The 19,405-nt window shown below is 41.7% G+C and overlaps 1 protein-coding gene across 6 annotated transcripts in view; it reads left to right on the top strand.

Moving 5' to 3' along the window:
* SOX5 (SRY-box transcription factor 5) overlaps positions 1-18,694 on the top strand; it is a 439,034-nt gene extending 420,340 nt beyond the window's left edge. For all 6 annotated transcript variants that reach the window (XM_055118342.1, XM_055118344.1, XM_055118343.1 and 3 more), the window contains exons 12-15: positions 543-651; positions 3,258-3,431; positions 16,181-16,397; positions 18,085-18,694. In XM_055118342.1, the coding sequence (XP_054974317.1) occupies positions 543-651; positions 3,258-3,431; positions 16,181-16,397; positions 18,085-18,388 (804 nt within the window). In that variant the 3' untranslated portion in view covers positions 18,389-18,694. The remainder of the gene's footprint in view (positions 1-542; positions 652-3,257; positions 3,432-16,180; positions 16,398-18,084) is intronic.
* The last annotated feature ends 711 nt before the right edge of the window (positions 18,695-19,405 follow it).

Here is a 19,405-nt window from a genome sequence, read left to right as displayed (position 1 = left end):
AATTAGCAATGAATATTTAAACATCTTCATTACCCTTGCATGAGGAATGCAGATGGCATTTAGGGAGATAGCGACCAGAGGGCACTACTGTGAATTTATGCTTTCATCCTATCATTTCATCACCTGACTACTGGAAGACTTTCTCTGGGCCCCACGCCACTTCTGTACTTCTACTGTCTGGCTAAAAATAAAGCAGGCATTCCAAATGTTGTAAAACAGGTTGCTTCCATGAAATTTCTATGCACATTTTATGATCTGGGAAGATTGTCTCCAAGGATCTTAGCATATCTCCTTTCGATATACCAAATCCAAATGCCAAGCCTGTGGAGGGACTCTTAAAAGTCAGAGTTCCTTCAAAAAATTCTGCTGATCTTGATTCACTTAGCTCAGCATAATGTATTGAATGAGCTAAGGTGTGAGTCACCCAACAACGACCCGTCCTGTCCAGAAGGTAATATACGAGGGAGTGCCCACGGGGGAAGAAAAGTCTTTGAATAATTATAATTTCCAATTTGACCTTTATTTTTTATTTTACTTTTTAGGAAAAAACAACACTGGAGAGTCTGACTCAGCAACTGGCGATTAAACAGAACGAAGAAGGAAAATTTAGCCATGCCATGATGGATTTCAATATGAGTGGCGATTCAGATGGTTTGTGAAAACTGTTTATCTGTCTTCCAGCAGTGTGTGAAAGTATCTGTTTCAGACCAGTTAAAACCACTGAAAACTATGCAAGACAGCCGCCATTATTAACCAAGAGCTCCTGTGCGTGCACTGGGCAGTTCCCTGGGCCGAGTGCTCTGCTGAGATCTTTGCCTATTTCCTCAATCCCTCACTCAGCCGGAAAGATCAGTGCTCTCTGACAGACAGAGAGTGGCCCTTAGGGATCTCCATCCTTTCCCCGTGGGTCCAGGGCTGAAAATGCCAGAGCAGATGTGGGAGTCAAGGGACATGATTCCAAAGCTTTTGACATCTACCCTGGCTCTCATCTTTCCAGTGCTTCTGACTGGAACAGCCTTTCTCTAAACGTATATATCAATTAGCTCACTTAAAAGATGTTCGTTGTTGAACCCCAACCACAATACATGGCACACAGGACATTCTGGTATGGTTCTCGACTGTTGGAACCCTTCTCCTTGATTCCCTCCACAGAGACAAGTGGGAGGCTTACCCGTAATGCTTAAACCCAATCAGAGCTACAGCTGTGCAAACCCAGTATTGCCTTGCCTGTCTCTGGACACTCTAAGCACCCAGAGTGACAATACCGATACTCTCATTTTAATGGCACAGTGAAGAGTAGAAAGGAAGTCTGTTCCTCCCCCACCGAGCCTCCATGGTCTCCGGTGCCACATGCATGCTTGGGTACTGTAGTCCTCTACTTTATTTCTCTGTTAGAAGTCCTCTGCTTACACAAGCTACCGCAAATCAGTGAAATGTACTCTAGGACAGAGATGGGCCCCCAAACACCTCCAAACTTGCAGCTACTTACAATGTACCTTGGACTGATTGTTTCAAATCCCATCCTGCATTAGCCATGGGATTAGCCAGTCCTGAGCACTTACCCAGATAACTCTGTCAAAGCACGATTATATTCATTTGGATGTTCAAGAAAAGTCTGTCTATTTCTGGTTTCACGTATGTAAATATGCCCTTCTATTTTCCGCTTTGCTTGGCTAAGAGAAACCTGGTCGAAGTATACTTACACAGCTTGTTTAGCTTTGATGAAGTTGCATAATGTTCATTTTATTGCTTGCATTGCTGTAGGTGTAAGAACACAAAAAGGCAGATGTGCAAATGATCATTTGTTAGTTACAAGCCCATTTTAGAAAGATGTTGCTATATATTAGCACTTTTTGTCAATAAAATAAGACAATTATGGGTAATAACACATTTCATAAACTTTAAGTTGTATTAGCTTGATAAAATATACCCACGGTAATTAGCTTTAAAACATCACAACTTTTTTTTTGCTGTTATGTGTTAAATTCTGTCATGCATGTATGCAAAACACTTCCAATCTTCATCAAGCCAAAAGGCATATTATAAATGAGAAATAATGAGAAATTCCACCAATCGGTATCTTGTTAGCTGCTACCGAATTCTTTAAGTCTAGGCAATTTTAGCTGATTCCTATTCCTTCAAACTAAGAATATAAAGGAAGGAGTAGCATGAAAAAAGAAAATCAAGAGTGCCTTTATGGGTAACACAAGCTGCAAAAAGGCCCTAAAAATACTTTGAAGTTTCACATAGTGCCAATATACATCATTTCTATCTTTTGCAACTGATAATCTGGGAAAATTTAGTGGCAGAGTTCAGTGTTTTCTATTCTCTGCTTAAACTGATTTCTCTGAACGCTAGTTAATCGGAGGAAGCCATTCTACAAAGTCACTGAAGGACCAGACTACGGCTCTCAAGGGTCCAGGATGATTCTTGGTTGTGTTGTAGTATCATAAGTCTGGTTAATTGAAATGTAACTATCAATAGGTCTCTTTGGACTTACCCATTAAGGAGAAAATCAGGAAAATCTATGTATCACTCTTTACCTTAAATATGTGACCTATGTGTCATAAAGAAATCATAATAATGTTTTGTTATTAATTGGTGATAACAATTTTAAAATTCACTTGTTCCTTTCCTCATTTCTGGTATCCTTTGGGGCAGCAGGCTGGCATTCTTCATCAGAAAATTGCATGTATTTATTGGCACATGATTTCAAAGAAAAGCCACACACACAAAAAAATATATAGGAGAATACCTATATTTTAACGTCAGGCTTTTATCTGGCAGTGTCTTTATTTTATCAGCATAAACCCAGACAGCAGAAAGGCTATGTTGTCACAGGGCAGCAGTGACTCCTACCTGCTCTAACCTGTAATACTTATTCTGCCTGACGTATTTGTGCCCCACACTTCTCTGAGCTGCTTCACCTGGTTCTGCAGTGTACAGACATAATAACTGTTCTGACCCAGTTATCCCACATGCTTGTGTTTTGTGCATTCCCTCCAAGTAATGGTGAGACAGTGCATCCAAAGAAAGGGAGGCATATTAGAAAAGGATTTAAAACATGCACTTGCCATTCCTCGTTTTATCACAAAAAGTGCCATCGATAAGCCTTTCTGTGTCAAGTACTGCAAGTACCATCCTCACATGCACCTTTTCTTCTCATGTATTTTAATACACGACAGAGGAGTGTCGTGCCAGGAAAAGATGTGCCAGAAGTTTCAGCACTAATGAGGGTCAATGTTTCCTGTTTTCAGGAAGTGCTGGAGTTTCAGAATCAAGGATTTACAGAGAATCCAGGGGGCGCGGTAGCAATGAACCCCACATAAAGCGTCCAATGAACGCCTTCATGGTATGGGCTAAGGATGAACGGAGGAAAATTCTTCAGGCTTTTCCTGACATGCACAACTCCAACATCAGCAAGATACTGGGTAAGAAACGCACCTAGAGACGGGCAGAGGAAACATTTTCTGCCGTTGTTAAGAGAATCCAGGTGTATTGGGCACAGAGTCAGATGATCTGCTCGTCTGAAATAGGAACCCCTTCATCACACTCATTTCTTATCCTAGTGATTCTGCATTTATCAGGAAATCTTGCCCAGGTTCTATAGCTAAATGAATTGTGTGTCTCTATACTAATTGTTATCATGTTTGTCTCTTTATAAATCTAATAACCGGGCCAGGATGATTGTACAGTGGGCAAGATGCTTGTCGTGCATGATGCTAACCCAGGTCCTACACCGTCTCCTTACCACTCTCGGGAGATCATTGAGCACAAAGCCTTGAACACAGATGGGTTTGGCCCCAGCAAACCCCTCCTCAAAGAAGAAATCTGGAAATATTTTGGCTTGGTGAAAAGACTCCTTTCACAAGAGCCACTCAGTGCTGATGCTGACACGGCTCTTCTTTTCCTTTGAAAACTGTACCCTTTCACACGTGATGGTGGAGTGGGTGAGGGTTGCTCTTGGATTATCATGAAAATCAGTTCAGAACAGAAGGGTGTAAGAAGCTATGTTGTGAGTGCACTGAGCACACTTGGTAGTTTACTACAGTTCCTTGACTTGCTGTTGGTTTTCAATACTGTTTAAGTCTTAGGAATATGTTCTTTACGTACAGCGAACTGTTTTGGATGTCATACTATTCTGTGAACTTTTCGGCATATGTTAGGTAGATATTTTAGACCATCTCACCTCGGAATCTTCCTCCTCCTTCCGCTTTGGTAACTCAGTTTTACAGAGTCCAAGGGTTTGGTTTGGTTTCTTCGCTTGCCTTGGCTCTCTAGAGACCCCAGATGCGTGAGGTCACCCAGTACTGATTGCTCTGCTTCTCACTTATTTAGTTAGCCTGAGCCCCAAAAGACTTCCACGTTATGACAAGAGGCAGATTTCTCCTCATCAATCGCTTCTCTTTTCTTAACATTCTCACCTGTACTTGGTTTCAGTCTTTGTCACAGAGACCATTTTTACTGGTGTGGGGATCATACATTATTATTGTTTTCATCATGTTTCACATGTAATTAGCTCTAATTGTTTTTTCAAAGTTCTTATTGGTCATCTCTTTCTTTGGAGCAGTGCCTGTTTGAAACTTCTGCCCCATATTATTGGGTTATATATTTTTTTTATTTTGTTGTTGGCAAGTTTTATTATCTATCTTGGGTATTAGCCCCTTGCTGGATACATAAGATTCAAATGTTCTCTCCCAGCCTAGGTGATGCATTTTAATTTTAATTACAGTTTATTTTGCTTTATATTTTGATGTAGATTAATTTATTTTAAAGTTGCCTTTTGAATTGAATCCCCAAACAGCACGAGTGAAGTGTGTTGTCTGATTTTGCCTAACATGGTATCAGGTCTGATTTCCAAGTCATTTGTACACTTGAATTGACATCCAAAGGGTGCTAAATGGTTCGTTTTCATTCTCTTGCATGGGGATGTTCAGTTTTCTTAGTGCATTTATCAAAAATACTTCCCTTTCTCCACTGTATGCTCTTGGATTTTTTGTTTTAATTAACTTATCAGTATCACAGTCATCCCATTGCTCATCGATTTGCTCGAGTGGGCACCAGTAATGTCTCCATTGTGAGACTTGTTGTTACTGTTTTTGGCATATCAAATAGGGGCTTGAGTGATAGCACAGTGGGTAGGGCATTTGCCTTGCACACGGCTGACCCGGGTTCAATTCCTCCACCCCTCTGGGAGATCCTGGCAAGCTACCAAGACTATCTCACCCGTGTGGCAGAGCCTGGCAAGCTACCCATGGTATATTTGATATTCAATATATTAACTTATATGTTTAATATTTTGTTACTTATATACACTAAGTGCTTTTTCCTGGAATTTCAGATCCATTCCATTGTTCAAAGCAATCTTTTCATTCCAGAACTGTATTGTTTTGTTTTCTATGGCTATTTAGATTGCTATATACTGTTTTGATTTCTAGTTTTTTTGCTGTGCATTTTTTATTCTAGTGGAATTTTAAGTTAAATTCCATACTGGAATTTTAAGTTCGATAGCTGGATTGATTTTTCTATAGTGTTTCAATTGCTAGAGCTTCGTAGTTTGCAATTGTAGTTTGAAGGCAGGGAGCATATCTTCATCATCTTTTTTTTTTTTTCCTCAGGATTGCTTTGGGTATTTGGGATTTTGTGTCTCTACACATATCTCAGTGATGTTTTATTTTCTTGAAAAATACCCTTAGAATTTTGATAGAGGTTATATTGAATTTATTTCTCAGATAGAATGACCACTTTTAATCATTACAATTTTTCAAATACACCTACATGAAATATTATTCTATTTGTGTCTTCTCTTCCTTTTGACAATGACTTAGTTTACTTTGTACAACTCTTTTGATTTGTTACATTTATTCCATGGTACTTCAGTTTTTGTTGCAAGAAATTTTTTTGGGGGGGCGTCACACCCAGCGATGCTCAGGGGTTACTCCTGGCTTTGCATTCAGGAATTACTCCTGGTGGTGCTTGGGGGACCATATGGGATGCCGGGGATCGAACCCGGGTCGGCCGCGTGCAAGGCAAACGCCCTAACCGCTGTGCTATCGCTCCGGCCCCTGCAAGAAATTTCTTGGAGGGGGCAGTGGTTTGAGTTATTCCTAAGGGTGTACAAGGGACTACGTAGTGCCACAGATCAACCCATCTCCCACAGGCAAAGAACACGCTCAAGCCCTTCGAGAACCTCTCATAGAGCAACTTTATACATGGATGTTTAACCTTATCAGATGGGTTCCCTGCATCTCATAAAATAATCATAGAATTTTTACTTCTTTCTTCTTAATGTGCTAATATACCACAATTATTGATTACCATATGATTAACCCATTTTTGCGTTCCTGGAATAGATACCACTTGGTTATAATATCAAAACCTTTTAATGTGTGGTAAAATTTGTTTTAGGAAGATTATCTGAGGAGTTTTGCATTTGTATTCCATAAAGCATATTGATCTGTTGTGGCTTTGGAGGGAATTGTGAGAAACAGGGAAAAAAAGAAGGAGAAAAGAGAAAATATCCTTTTATGCTTTAGATAATACTGATAATTTGGGATACTGTTTACCTCATAAAATGTGTTTTCAAGTATTCTCTCTTTGGTGTTTTTTTGGAAGAGTTTGAGAAGGATACATATTAGATGATTTCTGCATATTTTGTAGAATTCACTAGTGAAACCATCTGGATTCTGGGCTAATGTTTGATTACTATTTAAATCTCCTTCCCTGCAATTGGTCTATGCAAGTGTTTCCTCTGATTCAAACCTGGCAGGTTTTGTGATTCTAAGTAATTTGTCCATTTTCTAGATTATTCAGTTTTTCTGTATACGAATGTTTTAAGTAGCCTCTTGTATTTCTGTATCTTCTTATATTTTATAATTCTGTTTATTAGAAGTTTATAGTTCATAATTTTTTTTGTTTTTTAGTGATTCTAGCTAAGCCTTTCCCAATCTCGTTTATCTTTCTGAAAAACTAGCTCTCTTGATTTCACTAATATTTTTTATTATCTTTTTCTAAAATTCAGTATCATGTATTTTCATTTCAATTTTGATGATTTTCTTTCTTGTACTTTCTTTTTCTTTTTTCTTTTTGGGTCACATCCAGCAATGCTCAGGGGTACTCCTGGCTCTGCACTCAGGAATTACTCCTGGCGGTGCTTGGGGACCATGTGGGATGCTGGGGATTGAACCCGGGTCGGGCAAACACCCTACCCACTGTGCTATCGCTCCGACCCCTCTCCCTTGTACTTTCACATGTACTTGCTGTGCTAGCAGAAGCTTAGATTGTTTGGCTTTTTCAGTTTTCCCTGATAAAAGTCTTGATTACCATAAACTTTCCTCTCAGAACTGCATCTCATACATTCTGATAGCTCCTGTCTTCATTTTTATTTATTTCCAGGACTTAAAAACATTGTTCTTGGGGCTGGAGTGATAGCACAGCCGGTAGGGCGTTTGCCTTGCACGAGACTGACCAGGGTTCGATTCCCAGCATCCCATATGGTCCACCGAGCACTGCCAGGAGTAATTCCTGAGTGCAGAGCCAGGAGTAACCCATTTGCATCACTGGGTGTGACCCAAAAAGCAAAATTTTAAAAAATTGCTCTTTTGTATTCTTTATCTTCATTATTCAGTAGTATATTGCTTACTGTCCATGTATTTGGAAATTTACATCTTTCTTTTAAGAGCTTATTTCTAGACTTTTAATTACTGTGACAAGAAAAAATTCTGTGATTTCATAAATATTTTGAGATTTATACCTTGTCCTAACAAATGGTCAATCTTTGAGATATGTGAATTGAGAAGAATGTGTGCTCTACCTGGGGGCGGGTGTAGAGTAAATATAAATAAAGTCTATCTGGTGTAATCCCTCATATAGGACTGGTGATTCTATTTCCCAGACAATTTTCTATCAGCTTGATCTGTCCGCCTAAGAGTGGATATTGAGGTCACCTACCACTATAGGGTGTTGCTGTCCATTTTATTCCCTTGGTGCATCTATATCAATGAGTGGTAAGTCTTCTTGTTGAAATGATTCCTTAATCATTATATGTCTCTCCCTCTCATTAATCATTTTTTACTGGAGTCCATCTGAGGTAACCATTCGAATGTAGGATTATTTGCTTACCTTTTACATTTATATTTGGAGTTTCAGGGCTCTAGGAGATAGCAGAAAACTGGCTTCTGTTTTGTGACTTATAGAGGCACTCTAGGAGGTGCCTTTTGGTTTGTGAGTTGAGGCCATTGATGTTCAGTGAAATTACTCATACAAAATAATTGGTTGCCATTTTTTCAGTTAGGATTTTAGGTCTTTTCTCAGTTGTTCCTCTGTTCCTCTCTCCCTTATGCTTGGAAAACTCCCTATTGTAATTTGTAGTTTCATTTATATCTTGTTGTTTCTTGTAAATACTCATGTAAAGAAACTAAGATGTTAAAACCCAATGTTCTAAGGTTATAATTTGTTATAAATTCAAAGCAAGTTACTCTCATGTTCATTTTAGTAGCCCCTATTATTACTTTCCTCAGTCACCTTATATTATGTTTTTGATGTCTTACTGGATGTGGTTATGGGTTCTTTTCATTTTCTAGAAGTCTGTTTCATGTACTTACATGATCTAGCTAGTGGCAATGACTTCCCTTTAACTGTGCTTTGTCTCTGAAGCATGTTTATTCCCCATCCTTATCCTGGGAGATAACCTGTCTGGGTAGAGTACCTTTGGTTGGAGGTCTTTTCCATTCAGCACTTCATATTGATCTTGTCACTCAATTCTCGCCTATAAGATTTCTGTCAATGACTTCATAAGAGTCTGTGTGGGTTCCCCTGTAGTTAACTCTTCTGTTCAGATTCTCTCTTAACTTTCGAGTTCTACCTTTTTTTTCTAATAGTGTGGAACTGTGGTATGTGTCTGGAACTCTGTGGTATGTATTTGGAACTCTGAGGCTCTTGACCTTGAGCACGTACCTCCTATTCCTATTTGGTAGACTCCTCAGCTGTGGTGTCTTCAAGCAAAATTTCTACCCCTTTCTCTCTTCTCTCACTGGAAATGCTATTAGGCATGGTATTCCTTTGGATGGCTCATAAATATCTTCATTGTATAAAATTTTCTTTATTTTTACTAGTCTTTTTGGATGCCACCCAGCCCTATCTTCCAGCTTACAGACATGTTGATTGGCTTCATCAAGTGGACTGCTAAATTTTTCCGCTTTTCGGTTCTAATTTTTCTAAACTCTAATTCTAGAGTTTAGATTTGGACCTTTTTTCCCCCATATTTTCTCTGTCCTTGTTGAAGATTCCCCTTTTGTTTATCCAATGGGCATCTTTAAGACAGTTTAACTTTGTTATTTTCGTCTTAAGATGGAATATTGCAGAATAGTGGCCTACAATGTTGGCCCTTACATGCTGGCCCTTCTGTTGTTGTTTTGAGACTAAGTCCTCACCAGCACACAGGATAAGGAGAGCCCACTCACCAGCGTGTGTTGATGGGGCTCAGAGGTTCCTACTGTAGCGTCTCTAGGACAAGCCTCTGTGTGTGGAGTAGCTGTCGGGACTGGGGAAGGGAACTGCAACCACCTTCTGCTCCGGGGAGATTCTCCCAGCTACGCTTTCTCAACCCAGGCAGCACCCGGTCCAGCTGTAAACTCAGCAGGATTTGCAGGTAGTTTTTCCTTGGAGGCTCAGGAATAAACAAATGAATCAATAAACAAAACTGGACAAACAGTTCCCTCGCAGACTACGGACTATTCCCTTCAGTTCACCCAGAAGCCCATGCTGAGTTCAGAGTAGAACCCAACTCACTTTCTGCAGCTCTGCAAGTTTTCCCAGAGGCATCAGCGGCCTCCCCTGGCCCCAGGCCAGCAAGTCTGGACGGGGGAGACGAGGCTGCTTTGCAGGGTGCTGAGCCTGCAGCACCCGGTGCCTGTTTCTAGGCCCTGGCTTCTCCATCCCCGGGGCTGGGCGGCAAGAACCAAGGTCTCTGACTTGCAGTGGCCAAACACATGGATCCTGGGTGCTCACCGTGTTTGCATTTCTCAGTGGGGTGGAGGGAAGGGGGGAGGGGTCACCAGAGTGAACACTTAAGAAGGCCCTGTCCCGGGCAGGGCTTGTTCACGCAACACTCTCCCCCAAATCCTTGAGTCCGTGAAAGTGAGGCTCCTTCTCCAACTTGGTTTCGCCTAGTCTCGGTCTCCCCAGGGGAAGGCACCCCCGGAAGCGTGTCCCCTCCTCCCGACAGGTGGAAACCCTCACGCCTGGGGGAAGTCCAGCCTCCGGCAGCTCCAAGCCCTTCACTCCGGGAGGGAGTCTCCATGTGCCCAGCGCCCGGCACCCTTCTGGCAGTTTCCAGCGTGGTGTTGCTTGGCACTTCTTGCCGAACTGCTTCCCCTCCAGACTGATCGATCTTTCCTTTCCCGAGGCGCCTGCGCTGGGTGGCTGGTTTGCTCTTGTCTGTTTGGGGAGAAATGGCTCCGGGATCGTGCTGGCTGCCAGCTCGCCTGCCCTTGCTAGCAGTGATAAATTAATCCTTCTGCGGTGTGTCTTAGCATCCTTCAAAGGCGACCTTCCCTGCCACTGCTGCTTGTAAACAAACAAGCTTTCCAGGACTTACTCCTAGCTCTGTGCTCAGGTACCAGGGTCACAGGACCACATGGGATGCCGGGGATTGAACATGGGTTGGCTGCATGCAAGGCAAGCACCCTTCTGACTGGATTATCATTCCGGCCCACTGTTGCTGCTTTCAGTTTAACAGATAACAAAGTCACAAAGTCACGTTTAACCTACACTCAGAGACACAGCAGAGCTGGGCCAAGTGGACCGATTCTCTTGAGGCCCTGAGAGGCCATCTATGTCCCAGACGACAGGCTCAGGCTTCCGCTGAGCCATTCTCCTGCCACCATCGTCTCCATCTGTACCTTCAAATAGCCTGGTCACTGGGTATTGGGACCAAAGCAGAATTCTATCATTTATTCCCCGACTTTCAAAAGCCAAGCAATGAAAGCTACAGTAGTAAATTTTGGATTGAACAGCTAAGTAACAAGATGTGTTCCAGTTAAAAGTATATTCAAATCTGTAGTACATTTGGAATTTGTATGGAGTTTATGAGGCGAGCAAGCATTCCTTTCCGCTCTCGGTGTGAGGGGATTGTCCCCTGGAACCGTGCTTCTCTAACTTATATGGCCTACCGTTCCCTTTTCAGAAGGAACACAAGAAAAACTGTTCAGTACTCCAGTTGCATCTGACTACTTCCTCCTCTGACCATTTTGGCTTTCCATAAGGCCCTGTAGCCCCAGGAAGACCTTAGGGCTCCCTTTGAGAAACAAGTCTCTAAGCCACTTACACGTGCTTTGAGTTCCCATATCTTCAACAATGGTAACATTCAAATCCACAACACGGGGGCAGAGATATTGTGCCAGGGGTGAAGCACTCTTCTTGCATATGACCAGCCCCTGCTTAATCCCTGGCACTGCGTAAGGTCACATGAGCACCGCCAGGAGTGATCACAGAGCCAGGAGTGACCCCTGAGCACTGCCAGCTGTGGCCCCCAAACCAAACCAAAATAAAACCTAAACACAGAATCTACAATGTGCAAATCCAGAATTTGAAATGCCCCAAATAAAAAATACGTGTGCCAGTATTTTTATCTACCATGAATTTGAGATCTTACATATTTTTGATAAACACCAGAAAAAAACAAAGCCTGGGATATATATAAAAATCTGAACATTTGGTATAAAAATATATATATTCATAAATAATCAAAAACTGATTAAAGAGAAATGCATCTATTTTGCTTTTCACCAAGAGATTTCTCATTGATAAAATGTCCAATCTCTGTGTTTCCTTTGAGAAAGACTCTAGAAAAGAATATATGTATTAATTATTTCCACGCTTGAGGTTCCAGGATGTAAAAAATTATTTTAAAATATTAATTAAAAGGACTGTTTAATTTTCAAAATAAGTGCTAATTGTTGACTGAAATTTTGCTCCCAATATGAGAAATTGCCATTCTAATGAGGAAAATATTTCAGGAAACATAGCAGAAACCTATAGAGAAAGAGTACTGGCTAAAATTCATTTCAGGTTTGAAGGAGAGAGTATTAGAAAGACCATATGATTTTATCGTAATCGGCTCCATGAAGGGGGTCCTGCCTAATTTCAGACTTCTGGGTAAAATTACATTAATTAGCAATAGGGAAGGAAAATACATGAAGATGTTTGGAACCACAATATTAGCCAAGGGATCAAATAAATAAGTGATCTTTGAATATCCACAAGATCATTCTAAATGGTCCATTTCATAAAAAAAAAAAAGTACAAAGAGAGCTTGATGTTTTCCTCTTTCTTTACTGATTGTTTTGGATAACAGCCTCCGACAGCATGCCACTAATTCATTCTGCTTAAAACAGGCGCTTGAGCTGGGTTGACATTTTATGTAGTCTCTGGGGATCCTAGTTGACATTTTAAAGGGCTTCTAAGCATTTTATAATACCCTAAAATCTGGTTTTAATAAGCCATTCTGCTGAAATTGTTAACATAAGGAATCACCTTTTACTGTTTGGCGCTAGATCTGGGGATGGGAGCGACATCTTTTTCTGATTAGATATACAGTAGTTGGAGGGAAATGTGCAAATTCATTACAGACCCCGTGGAGATGACAATGTTGCTCAGCTCAAACTCTTTATTTTTATTGTGTTGCCAAATTTAGGAAGGAAAAGCACTTTCCAGCCTCCCCCCCCACCCACGCCCTGGTTCCTAACATCCCATTTTTTAATCTCATCTTGTGCTCCTCATTGTATCAGGAGGAATACCCAAATGTCTTTTGTTTTTTACTCGAAAAGTCCTGCCTTTAGAAAACAGCGGGAGCTGACTCGCTGCACCCCGCCGGGGGAAGGCAGTGGGCTACATCCAAATCCACTAGACAGTTCCTTCTCTCTGGAAGGCCCCGTCGATGCTGTCCTGCTAGTCTCAGCGTGTGCATTGCTAGGGGCAGATCTCAGTGGCACACAGGGGTCACCGGGTCTGCACAGCCTCTTGACTCAAACCACACATCTGGTCAGTTCTATGCAAAAATTATTCCTGACCCTAATCAACCTCATTTCATTTGCCACCCGATAAAGCGCTGTTTGACCAGGACCTAAAATCTGGCGGCCGCTTGACCGTGCCATGGTACACATCTCAATTCTGAATTTTGAAAAGATCTGTGACTGTAATGTATGCCCATAATTTAAAACGTAGCTTGGGATCCAGTGGCAATTCAGAGAAATTCAATGACCAAGTTACTTTCTCTTTTATTCTAGTGCGTGCCGGAGTTAGATGTGGACGTCGCTGAGATATCTGTGTGTGTGTGTGTGTGTGTGTGTGTGTGTGTGTGTGTGTGTGTACGTACACGTACGTACAGGCCAAACCTAGGCAGGGCCCACACTCTACTGCCGGGCCACATCTTTGGTCTGAGTTTTCGTGTCTTTCATTATATCTGCATGTGTGTCTATATGTATCTATATGTTTTGCATTTTTAGCCAAATCCACTCAGTGCACCTCATTCCTCTTCTCCCTGTGAGGCCTTCGCTGTCCAGCTTCTCCTCCCTAGGGTCTGTTCTCATTCCGATCCCCCTTCCTCGTCTTCCTGGAGTCACTTGTGCAGCAGAACTTGGCTGACCCATCAGCGACTGATTGATCCCACTGCTGTCGCATCTCACAATCAGAAACAGCATTTTATAGTGAACCCATGCCTATATTCTTCTGCACTAGAGTATAGGGGCCCAGACTTTAGGTACCCGAGGAAATCACTGCATATCCATCAGCACAGCACGGCCCTGGGGCTCTGCTGTGGTGGTGAAGATGCAGTGACCGGTGACATCAAAACCCTGAATATTATTAACACTATTGTAACCGGGTTACCTAAGTTGCAATAAATTCCCTTTTAAAAAGAAAGAAAGCTCTCAGCTTTGAGACAGATTCCTCTGAGGCATACACAGTCCCTTAGAGAATATGATTTTTGAATTCACAAAACATTTAGGCTTAGGGAGCAATCTATATTTCTACCCTAAAGTTCCTATCCTAACAATCTAAGATGCTAAGTTAAATTTGGGAATACTAGGGTTTTTTTTTTTCTATTTGGTGAGAAAGATAACTAATGAATTTTAATTCAGCCATCTTTGATCCATTTTTAATACATTTTTTTTTTTGCTTTTTGGGTCACACCCAGCAATGCTCAGGGGTTATTCCTGGCTTTGCACTCAGGAATTACTCCTGGCGGTGCTTGGGGGACCATATGGGATGCCGGGGATCGAACCCAGGTCGGCCGTGTGCAAGGCAAATGCCCTACCCTCTGTGCTATCGCTCCGGCCCCCATTTTTAATATATTTCTATATTCAATAAATGATTCCTGGGAAGATCTCTTTTTCCCACTAATACATAAAGTTTAGAATTCTGGTGTATAGTATTAAAAGAATCTCTATGAAATTATAGGTCCAGTTCTAATAGCATAAAGCTTTACCTATTCTTAAGTATTTCATAAGAAAAAACAATATTATTAATGTTTTCAGGTAACACTACAGAATAATGGGCAATAAAAAGTTTGAGATTATACCTACCAATGCTATGGTGTAATCAACCGACTTAGTTTGGGATGCCACTATCTAAATGCAAATTTGAGAAAGGAATAGAAAATGTAACTCTTTTGAACTATAACCTGGATTTGTGTTGTGAATAGGGAAAAAAAAAGTCACACTAGCTATTGAGATAGAAAAAAAAATCTGTTGTAGGTTTCTGTAAGAGCCACCAGACAGCATCTGCTCCAGTTGGGAAGGGCAGGCGTCCCTCTCTCTGCAGCCTGAGTCCAGGTGACACCACACACTGGGCGCTCCCAGCAGCCTTGGGGAAAATCTGGCCATTCATGAGCCATTTGCATGGGATTATTGTGGAGTAATGGCACTATTCCAAATTCATTATTTTAGATTATTTTGAAAAATGGCCACAGTGTCAGTACATGTTTGGTAGCGTTCTCCCAAATCCACAGTATTTTGGTCTTTCTGCAGTTGCAGCGTACGGAGCTGCTAATTGTGGGAGGCATACTTTATCTGCAGACATTTTTTTCTCCTATTTGCACTAGTTCTTTTACTAGTACACACAGCCAGGCTGACAGACTCAAAGCTTTAAGTCATACCTCAAAAGAGAAAATTCAGATAGTTGTTACCTTTAATTCTAGTGGGCACAACACCAAAATAAAAAGTGGAAATTCAGATGGGGGGGAACTCGCTTGGGTTATTATTATTACGCATGTTGGATCACAGAAAGTTGCATCTTTGTATAATCTTGAAAATTAATTAAGAGAAAATCTTACTCAATTCACATGTATTATTGTACTTCTGACGTCTAATAGATTATAGTAGAAACATTGCACACAGTTGCATTCCATCATATCTGAGTCAGAGTGACAGGTCTACTATTTAAATAGTTGTGTGATCTCAAGTATGTTGCTTTATCTATTTCAACTTCACTTTCCATGGGCTGAGATGAAACATCTTTCTCACTGTTGTGATGAAAGACAAAAGTATCTAACCATTTGAAGGTTCTATGACCAAGGTTAAAAACCTTGTAATCAATAATGTACTCTCATACAAAAATACTTGATAATTAGCCCCGTCCAAATATGAATTTCTACATAACTTTCCAGTTCACAGTTGAATTACATCATGGTTTAAAGTAGAGGGGCTGGAGAAATCATAGAGTGTGTAGGGCACTTGTCTTGCATGCGGCTGAACTGGGTTGAATCCCCAGCATCTCATATGGTCTCCTTAGCACCGCCAGGAGTGATTCTTGAGTGCAGAACCAAGAGTTACTCCTTAGCTATGCCAGATAGGGTTAAAAAACAAAGTAACAAAACTAGGAACAGAAATATGTATTTATTATTCATGAACCATCATTACCTAAATCACAAATTTTGCTAAGTTGTCAATTCAAGTAGAAAAATACTGCTTAGCATTTATGTCTTTGCAGTTTGTGGACAAACCTACCCAAAACTCTGATTTTGGCGGGGGGGGGGTTCTCATGAGTCAAAATTTACCAACCAATACCCTTCTCTTTGGGTTTAGGCCAATGATTTTTGCCTTAGATGCACTCAATGGCAATTCTGCCTTTTGTATGCCTGGCAACTGTGTAGACGGAAATGCTCACCCACGTTTCCTCCTAGGATCTCGCTGGAAAGCTATGACCAACCTAGAGAAACAGCCATACTACGAGGAGCAAGCCCGTCTCAGCAAGCAGCACCTGGAGAAGTACCCTGACTACAAATACAAACCCCGGCCAAAGCGCACCTGCCTCGTGGACGGCAAGAAGCTTCGCATCGGGGAATACAAGGCCATCATGCGGAACCGGCGGCAGGAAATGCGGCAATACTTCAACGTCGGGTACGACCTCTTGTCACGTTTGCATGGGGAAAATGTCCTATTTGTGAGGAAAAAAAAAGTTTGATAAGCTGCAAAATACCTTTATGAAAAAGACCCTGGCTGTGGCACAGTTTCCATCATGAGACTCTCGCATGTAACAACACCCCTCCCCACAACCCCCCCACCCCCACAGAATGAATAAATCCTTGCAAGTCTACTCCAGGCCCCAAAGAACATAATTTTTTTTTTTGCTTTTTGGGTCACACCTGGCAATACACAGGGGTTACCCCTGGCCCTGCACTCAGGAATTATCCCCGGCCGTGCTCAGGGGACCATATGGGATGCTGGGATTTGAACCTGGGTCGGCTGCGTGCAAGGCAAACGCCCTACCCGCTGTGCTATCTCTCCAGCCCCAAGAACATAACTGTAAAGTCAGCTATGAATAGAACCTTAGACTTGCTAGAGGGCCTTTCCCTCCATAGTGCTCTTAGTTCAGTTTCCCAAGAAGTAATAACGGAGTAAAGAAAATAGAACATAAACAAATTTCGATGTACATTTGTTTCTTAATACAGCGGGCATATGGGCTTTCCAGACACACCTGTGGCTCTGTCCAGTCACTCAGATTAGGGTTCTGTTTGGGGTAGATCAAAGCTGTGAGTGGAAAAGTTCCCTTCTGAATTACGCTTGCAGCTCTCCAGGTATTTTATCCTCCTCCCTGTTGATAGTGTCCTAGTACGCCATCTGCAACAACCTGGCTTTCTCAGAATAAAAGAAAAATAAAACCCACAGAATTGGAGTTGTTCATTCAAGATCCCCAGAGCATCGTAGACTAATAGAGATCTGAAAAATTACCAGACGGTGTCTTAAAACAGAAGTGTGCATATCTGCCCTTACCCCGGCTTTCTCTCAAAAGAATTTACCAAACCTGAGACTTATGATCAAGGGCATGAATCTCCTGAAAGTGGATACAAAACCCTAAGTGTCCTGGGGCAGTAATGGACATCTGATTGAAGGAATGAATACTATGAATACTATGAGCCTGAGTCCACTTTAGCTATTCATCTTCCCTGCTAGGACCAGCTACATAATCGGTGGTGTCCAGTATACAGTGAAATGCAGGGTCCCTTGGTTTTAAAGTCCATCAAGGCTTTCAAGACTGACAACAGAAACCCAGTAGAGGACCCCAGGTCCTGCTCCATTCCTGAAGGTGTGTCCACTCAGGCCTGGCTGCCCTCCACCCACCACCTAGAGCTGTCAGGAAAGAAGTGGACACTGGACAGTGCTCAGTTCTGCTGAGGGGAGGACGAGAAAGTTTTCTGCTATTGTTTTGTGGTTTTTCTACTAAAAATATCTTTAGGTTAGGTTTACTTGGAAAGTTTTCGCAGTGAGGGAAAAGTGAGCTCAGGGATCTAGTACTTGGATTCTGTTTGTTTAGTATACCCCAGCTCTTTTCACAGAATGATAGAGCTGTGAATAATAATAACAACAACAGCAACAAAAATCATGTTAATATTTAAATGAGTCACATGTAAATTGCCTTGGACTCGCCATTCAGAATCGGGAGTATAATTGAGCAGGATGTCATTGTTGGATTAGGGGTAGTCGGCTGCCTCTCGTGACATTTTAGTTGGGGGACCCAAGCAGATGAATGCTGTGGTCAGGGTGACACCTGGTGACCCCACTCACCCGCCCTCTCTTCCTCTGACAGGCAACAAGCACAGATCCCCATTGCCACCGCGGGTGTCGTGTACCCAGGAGCCATCGCCATGGCCGGAATGCCCTCCCCCCACCTCCCCTCCGAGCACTCGAGCGTCTCGAGCAGCCCAGAGCCCGGGATGCCAGTGATTCAGAGCACTTACGGCGTGAAAGGAGAGGAGCCCCATATCAAAGAGGAAATACAGGCGGAGGACATCAACGGCGAGATTTATGATGAGTACGATGAAGAGGAGGATGACCCAGATGTTGATTATGGGAGTGACAGTGAAAACCATATTGCAGGACAAGCCAACTGATAAGGGTCAAAAGATGGTCATGACCTTAGGACTTCAAGAAGCCCTAGCTGGTTCATCCTTACCAGTGGCCAAGCACATTGACTTTCTCATACACTGACTGTTACTTTAACTGTTAGTCTTAAATAGTTGGGACATCAGCTGACTTATAGACCTCAGCCTCAGAAGGCTTGGAAAGGAAAAATAAATACAACAAGCAAACAACAATATCAACATCAAGAGATTGAAATAAGCTATGGGTAAAATAATGCCAGTAATTCAGCTGCTACATCCAAGCACTGAAGTCTTACCCGTCAACTTTTTTTTTTTTTAAATAAACTTTATGGCTGTTTGTTCTACAATGTTCTAGAAATTCTCACTCAGGTACACAGTGCCAACAAGTGGCTTGTGAATGTGTTTTGTTGTTTTGTGCTACAATTTTTTTAAAAAAAAGAAATAAGTTTTGTTTTGTTTTGCAGGGGGGTTCTGGGATAATTTTTCTTTCATTTCCTTTTTTTTTTTTTTTTTGTAATGCACCTGACAGAAAAGAAAGATGAGTTTCTCTTTCCTTCTCTCCGCCTTCTCCATCTCTGAACTCTAAGATGGAAGTCTGTTCCTGGGGGTGGAGGAGAGGAAATAGAGACTGTTTTAACTTCCTTGCTATCCACCACAAAATAAGCAATGATTTTTTCTTTCAAGGATTTTCTCTGATGCACACCACACTACATCTTGGAGCAAGTGCCAAATTGATATTCAAGTGTTGACCCCATTCATTTCCCCCTTTTCTTCTTCCGTATCCTCCTTAAGTTAGGACAGTGTTATATCTTAGACAATCCCTTGAAAAACCTGAAATACCAGCAGCTGGTGAGATTTGACATTTTTTTTAATGGAAACTGTAGGTGCTGTTCTCAGGTGAAAAGAGAGAGAGAGAGAGACATAAGAAATTTAGAGAAAAAATATTTTCTGATCTTGGATTTTTGTGTGTATGTATGTGTGTGATTACGGTACTAATAGGAATAACTTTGAACCATTGTGAGTTAA

Source organism: Sorex araneus, chromosome 10, assembly GCF_027595985.1.
Source record: "Sorex araneus isolate mSorAra2 chromosome 10, mSorAra2.pri, whole genome shotgun sequence".
Lineage (NCBI taxonomy): Eukaryota > Metazoa > Chordata > Mammalia > Eulipotyphla > Soricidae > Sorex > Sorex araneus.
Note: the sequence above shows the minus strand (reverse complement) of the source record. Positions and strands in the feature narration are given on the sequence as shown.